A 7534-nucleotide genomic window follows, 5' to 3' on the forward strand; every position below is an offset into this window, starting at 1 on the left:
TATTACGGCATGAGAGTGGAAGCAGGAGATCCCCCTGCAATTGGATTGCTCTGCCTTCTGTTTTGAGGGTAAAGATCTTGCTTTTAAGTTGTGGCTAGTAACTCTCTGAACTTTCAGACAAGGCATCAAAGCTCTTAATGTATCAATATTCTAAACGTGAATGTTACTTTCATATTTCCTGCAGTAGGAGGGTATTTAATATTTTTCTGCCAGATTTTCATTCTGAGCTGACGCTAATCCAGATCCTCAAGAAATGCTTTGTTGTGGCAGAAAGCAATTTTCTGCTGTTTTTGGGCATGGTACTCTTCTTTAGAAAGAATCTTCCTAAATCTTAAGTGCTGTATGAGCGCAGTGATGTGTGCTGGGTTTTCTTTTTTTTTTAATAGTTAAAAAAATCCCCCACACACCTACATAAAACACCTTGAAATTTGTCCTCCAGTTAGTCTATGCAGTGGTGTGAAGTAGAAGTCAACCTTGACTTAGCTAGACTGGATCTTCCTTAGGGTGGGATGGAGACTGCATTCAGACAGAGACAGGGAGGACTGTAGGCAGTCTTTGCATGGGATTAGTACAATGTGTGGCCATGACTGTGCAGTACACCAGGCGTTGTGCAGCCCCCGTTGCTACTGTGACTCTCAGGCATGTGTGCTGCATCTCTCACTTGTATATGTATCCCTTCAAACTTCTTAGGATTGGCTGTGTGTAACTTGAGTGAAACTTTCCATCTTGGCAAGTGTTTATGGAATGAAGGGCCCATTGTATGAATCTGTTATGTCCTGACTGAATGAGGCTGTGCTCCACAGGAGCTCTAGCCTCATCGAGCGTGCAGTTTGGTTAAGGGCACAATGTTATGTTATGGCACATAGTTTGACTTTTTTTCCCCTTTGAGAAAGCAAAATTCCATATCCAAAAGCTGCACTGAAAAAGTAAGGCCAAGCACTCCCAGCTTGGATCTAATCCTCCATATCTACAGTGGAATAGGAAATAAAAGCTTGTAATGTGAATTATTCTTACCGTGTTAGTTATTATAATCTTAATTACATTATCTTGTACAACTTCCAAATGTCTTTTTGTAGTACAAAATGAGCTTGCTGTGCAACTGTTATGCAAGTGTCCTTCTGTACTGTTTCTGGTCAAGTCCAACTTCTATCACTATTTTGTGGTAGATCCTGACCATACTTAGCGAGTGGAGTTATGCTGAATTTATACAGATTCTGCTGAGAACCAACTGGGTCTGTTTTATGCTTTCATCAGTGTTCAGTGATTGAGACCTGAGTCCAGTTGCATCTTTTCAAGCAGTGGCTGCAGACTGATCAGCAGTCTTGTGTTCCAGCAGATACTGTAAGCTGTTACCTGTTGTCAAAAGCACCAGTCCTGTCTCTCCAGTTCTCTTCTCTGGTGTTCTAACAGCTGACAGAGTTCTCAGGCATAGCTGGTTCCTAATTTGGTTTACTGTGCAAATGCTTTTCAAAGCAAACTGGAGTAGTGGAAGAGCAGGATTCCTGCCTTAAGGCAGGGCAGACCTGCCTCAAATAAGCCCTTCTAAAGAACAAAATTATCTTCAGAATTTCTGCAATAGTTTATACACAGACTGTACAGTGTCAGTGAGTTTTAACTCAAAGGCAAGCTGGAGTGTTTTTGAGAACTGTCAGTCATCCTTACATGTATGTGGGAAGAACTAGACAAGTAAAGGCTTCTACTTTTCTCATAAGAAACGCTTTCTTCATTGTTACTATTGAGCGATAATGTATGAAACTTATAGTAAGAATTAGAAATCTTCTTGCCGGTGTAGCACTCTTAGTTTCATATGCTGTACTAATGGTTAGAAGCACTAGTCATTAGAAAATAAATATTAGATTTCAGCCACTTCCCCACTCCCTGTGCCCCTTACTCCCCCCACCTTGGGTGGCTATGCAAGCTTAAGGAGTGTCACTCCACTGTCTCTTCACTTCACATGGCTATTTTAACATGGATCTATTTACTGTGCTGGTCTACCATATGCAAACAGTTGTTGTCGTGAGAGTGGAAACAAATCTGCCTTGAGTTGGTGCTGTTGCAGTGAAAGGTGTTGGGAATTGTACCCAGATTTCTGCTACTGCGAACTACCATAGTGCTCAGTTGTTGCCATGAGAGTGGAAACAAATGACTGTGGCCACTGGTGCAAGATCTGCCTTACGCTGGTGCTGTTGCAGTGAAAGGTGTTGGGAATTGTACCCAGATTTCTGCTACTGCGAACTACCATAGTGCTCAAATGAGGAGTTTTAGATAGCAGCTTCATTTGTAAGAATGAAACAAAATCTTGAACCCTTGCTCAAAGTGGGATTTATGCTCAGACTTGTCAGCCTTCCTCTGAAATTGATATTTTTTGCCTCATATGCCAGAAAGGGAAGAATTAAATGTTATTGTAACATGACATTGAGTATTGTGCTTGTCCTTTCAGTTGCTTATACGATAAATTAGGCTTCAATGCTTTAATAACAACATCTGGTGTAATATTGGAAGAGCTGCTTGACAACCCTTGTTTCCAAAGGGGAACTTTCTATATGTCCCATGTAGAAAAGATGTAAAGACAACCAGAGAAGGCATAGTAATGTTCAAATGTGATCAATATTCGTATGTGTAGCATTAGATTTTGGGTGGTTGTTATTATGTCAGTAAAGGTATTTTAGTAAGAGAACCTGCTAGGCTGTAGTCCAGGCAGGACTGCTTTACTTTGTGGTTTCAAGTTTTTGTCAACCAGAGCTTTTGTTGTGCTGCCAGTTTCTCAGTTACTTGAGTTAATGTTACAGAGTGTATTTTGAACACTTCGTTCCTTTCTTACGCGTATTCAAATTTGTAGAGGGTAAAATATAAAATAGCGGAGATCTTTATCTTCAACCACACTTTTTAAAACAGAAGTGTTAAAGCCACTGTCACTCTACCTAGTGCTGCTGGAGAAATATCATACTTGAAGTAGATTGAGCATAGCTGATTTTTTTTTTTCTTTTAAGCACTTCCTCTCACCCAAAAAAACACTATTTGTTCAGATTAAAGGAGTGAAATGAGACACTTGTAATGAAATTGCTAGCTGGATGGTAACTCTGTCTAGGAGCAATATACAGTTAAGCTTGTGTAAAAGCAAAACTTAAAGCAAGTGTAAATCTACTGCATGCATATGTTCAATGAATTTTGTAGTGCAACAAGGAAGCATGGGCTTAAACATCTTAACCCAACCTGAACAGCAAAGTTAAACTTCAGCTTTGTTTTCAAAGAGACTGTTGGTGCATTTCAGAGCCAAGGTGCGATAACTGAGAAACTGAGAAGTTTCAGTATGCATGATTTGACTACTATCCAAGGAGATGATCCAGTAGGACAGAGACCCTATCAGACGTTACCAGAAGCAAAAAAGAAAACGAGAGCCTCTGCAAGTGAATCTTCAGGTAGGTGTCTATCTGGGTTTTTTCCTAGCTAAAAAAGCAATTCATTGAAGGCAAAAGTGGGAAAGCAGAAATACATTTACCACATTTAGAAATGGAAAAGGCCTCAAAGAATTCCAGTGCACTTCATCAGGGTTGACTTGAACAAGATACATTATAACAGTTGAGAAATGCTCCCTTAATTGTGTTCTTCTTGCAGCTGCTGGCAGTGCAGTCATACTGTACTCATTACTCCTGTCTTTGCCAATTAGCAGTGAGAATTCCTTGCCAAAGTAAAGCTTTATTGGAAGAAAAAATAAAACGTGCATAAGTGGTGTTTCTGTGATGAATGTACAAAAAGTTAAACATGATCATTTATGGAAGCTCAATAAATAGGAAGAGAAAATGAATGGAAATCAACTTGGTAGATCTGTAATGATATTTCAAAACGTAAAATTGCTTGTGGTGATAAGCAATGAAGGCATTAGGTTGTCATAGTGTACTGATGCACAGCAGCACTCAAAAGATGGTGTGTGGTGACCAATACACAGTTTTGCAGAAATGCTTTATTATTAGTCTTTTTATTATATATTATATTATTAATTAAATTTGTTCTCTAGCCTATGATGCTTGAAGGAGGGTTTCAGTGGAAGGCTGCGAATTGCACCTTTTAAAGTGGTTAGACTACAATGTGAAGGGGTTGGTACTTCACACAAAAGAAATACCTCTGGTCTATTTCTTGTCTTTTCACCTAAGCCTGTCATTTCTTCTCATCTCTCCATTCTGGGGAGGGGTGGTGCTTGTGGAGTACAAGGAATTCCAGGAATTGCACAGTAGCCCGTGGTGTTTCTGAGGAGTAAACAGCCATGTGAATGGCCCTGAGCAGAGTTGCTAATTGAGCCCAGAAGGTATCCTGTGCAGGTCAGCGTAAGGCCGGGGAGGAGAGGGTGAGATGGGTGGGTACTGGTCAGAGAGAAAGCCCATCAATTCATCAAGGGGTGGTGTCACTGCAGCGCTTGTGCAGGGGCTATTCCTCAGTAATAGAGCATGAGTTACCTATCAGAAATAGCTTGGAAATGTTCAAAATTCCATTAAAAAATGCTCAGGTGCAGATTATACTGTGTGAATAACCGCTGATTGTGAGAGTCAGTCTCACATGTCAAAACGCTTTCATGGAGCTGGCTGAACTTGATTGTTTCTACTTCCAGACTCAAATCTAGTGTACACATCTGTTTTACTGGAAACTTCTTCAGCATTAGAGATTTAAAAAAAAAATCACTGAATTAGCAACACTATGTACCAATATTTCATAGCACTCACTAGAATGTGATTTTATATGATCTGAGCTGGGAGCCCTGTGCAAATCAGTTGAAAAGATCTAGTTGTAGAAGGACATGGATCATAGGATGACTGAGCTGTCAGTATGCTTGCTGTGAAAAATCAGATGTGATTTTGATGCATCAGAAGAGGTGTTACAAATAAGAATAAGGAAGTATCCGTGTCACTGCAAACATCCCTAGGCAGAAACTATGAGTAACAGATGTGATCCATACGTTTTATATTGAAAAAGATGGATTGAAACCGTATTGGAGGCAGAGATGTGTCCTCTAAACTGGCCGAAGAGGCAAGTCTGCTTTAAACAGCTGTGGAGTAGGTGAGTGTGATTCCAGTTTCAGGAAAAAATAAAATGACCGCAATAAAAGAATCAATTTAAGCCTAAATAAAATACTGGCTTAAGATGAAATGTGCATTAGTCATGAATAATGGTGGGTTTAGAGTCTAAAAGGTGTCTCTGAGTGTTACAGCTTGTAGGTTCTGGAATGGCCTCACAAACAGAGCTTGGCGGGCTTTATGATAGGTCTGTGGTGGGGATTTGGGTCTCTTGGACCCCAAGGCTCTCTTCAGCTCATGGTTTTTAAGCAGTTTGCACCCTCTAGTGAGAATCGGTGGTAATAATCTTGGTCCTGTTTTTGCTGGATGTAAGCAACCCTTAACAGCGCTTTGATGTTGTGTCTATGTGAAAGGAGCTTTGGTATTAAATATGCAGAGAGGTATGCAAGTATGAAAAAAGATCCTGTGAATCACAGAATCATGAATGGTTTAAAAAATCATCTTGTCCAACCTCTCTTTCGTGATTATCGCAGTTCAGTGTAAAGCAGAAGATGATAGCAGATTGATAGCAGATTGACTTTTGACAATTAAGGTACCACTGCATTGCATATCTGTGGAATGAAATGGGTTGTTACTTTGAAATGTAAGAATTCTAAGTAACAAGCCTCTGGCAGACTAGATGTTTTGCTGTTTTGAAACAGCAGACAGACTGACCATATCATTTAAAAGAATAAAGGGTGCATGTTAAAGGTAAAACTCATGGCTCTCTTAGAAATCTAAACATTACAGATATTCCTTATTAAACATTTTTATAAAACTTCTTTTTAAAGGTTACAAAACTCCACTGGAAAAAAATCCTGGAGATGATAAAACAGATGAAGAGATGGAGGGGATGCATTCAGAAGATGAAGTGTTTGCTCAGAGAGGCCTTCGAAGAACTCAGAGCATGAAATCTGTGAAAACTATTAAAGGCCGTAAAGAGGCAAGTATAATCTTAGTTAAATATTGAGCTTGTTTTTCACAGTGTACCTTGGCATTTTTAACAATACAGTAATTTATTTATTTTCTTAATCTTAGAGAGGTTATCAGTGATAACTGGGTTGTAGAATGCTAAATGGAGAAGGAAGTATGTGAGAACAGTATCGAAGCCTGGAGCTTTTGTACTTTAGGATGTTCAAGGGAAATACATGAACAAAATGCATTAAGCAAGGAAAAAGAGAGAGGAGGTGAAATAGAATCTGTGCTTGTAATGCTAATTCTGGCACCACCAAGCCCAAATTCCAGGAACTGCTCACCTTGAAAGAGGTGTAGATAGCGGTATTGTCATCTGCATTCCCCTGTCTTTGTGGTGCACACTTTAATCCATTAAACAGCAGATGTTTAAGATACAGAATTTTTTAGTTCTCGCAGAGGAAATGTAACCCACAAAGGGAAGATCCTATGTAGGATTTGAAGTCGTTTATATTTGCCTGTGTCACAAAATTTAAAGGTACTTCAGGATAAATCTTTATGGAATCTCATACAAGTTTTTGGGTAGTTCTGGGAAAACAGTTGAGACTTACCCTTCTTGCCCAATTCTGTTGAAATTTTATCTCATTAAGTCATAGATAGAATCTTACTGCAACTGTGGAGTGTCCAGAGCATCTTTAAATGATGCTTACTAGGTTGTACTAGTGGAAAGGTATTTCTGCCTGAAGCGATCTCGACTCTTTAAGTTATAATTTATTTTTTTTCCCCTCAGATACGGTATGGATCACTGAAATACAGAGTCAAGAAGAGACCCGCTGTTTACTTCTAAGCGTATTGCACAATGCCTGCAAGACAAACTGCTGTATTATAATAACTTGAATTCAGTGCGTCAAGTGTTAAAGATCTGTGTGTGATTCATATAATGAGTATATATGAACAGATATGATAGGACTTGGTTTTATGAACCTGAGTGGTTGGATAAAGTGTTACTCTGCTTTTCTGTAACTGCTTATTGTTTAGACTTAAATCTGGACAAGTTATAGTATGAATTTCAGCACTCCTTAAATGGGAATTAAATGAGTAACAGGAAACAGCCTTTTTCCAGAGGTACTGGACAGACTGAAGTAATTACAACTCCAGTTGAATTAGCAGAAGTTGTAAGTATTTGGATCTTGTGAAAATTGAACCCACAGTGTCCCCAAGTTTACATGGAAAGATAGGTATACTTGAAATATTTTTCTGAACTACAATTCCTGAAAAGGCCTTTGTGTAATTTAAAAATGTACAGTTTAAAGAACAGTGGATGATGGTGGGGAAGGGAAAGACAAGTTAGATATGGCACATCCTTAAGATCATCTTCTTGCATCATAATGCCAAGCTTAATAAACGTATATAATATTAATAGGTGCAAACTGGGGGTACGTTTAGCACTTTATGCGAAACTGTATAGTTTTGTACACTTACTGATTTACAGCTGCACATGTCATTTTAGTGACTTCTTACACAGGTTAGGCTTATCTTTTGAATGCCAGCAATTCTTGTATTTTATGATCTTTTTT

At 39.0% G+C, this 7534-nt stretch overlaps 1 protein-coding gene across 1 annotated transcript in view; it reads left to right on the plus strand.

Annotated features, from left to right (window-relative positions):
* REEP3 (receptor accessory protein 3) overlaps window positions 1-7062 on the plus strand; it is a 17548-nt gene extending 10486 nt beyond the window's left edge. The window contains exons 5-7 of the mRNA XM_010189548.1: window positions 3272-3419; window positions 5837-5988; window positions 6748-7062. Coding sequence (XP_010187850.1) covers window positions 3272-3419; window positions 5837-5988; window positions 6748-6804 — 357 coding nt within the window. The 3' untranslated portion in view covers window positions 6805-7062. The remainder of the gene's footprint in view (window positions 1-3271; window positions 3420-5836; window positions 5989-6747) is intronic.
* Window positions 7063-7534: the final 472 nt, after the last annotated feature.

This window comes from Mesitornis unicolor, unplaced genomic scaffold, assembly GCF_000695765.1.
Source record: "Mesitornis unicolor isolate BGI_N332 unplaced genomic scaffold, ASM69576v1 scaffold9608, whole genome shotgun sequence".
NCBI classification, from domain to species: Eukaryota; Metazoa; Chordata; class Aves; order Mesitornithiformes; family Mesitornithidae; genus Mesitornis; species Mesitornis unicolor.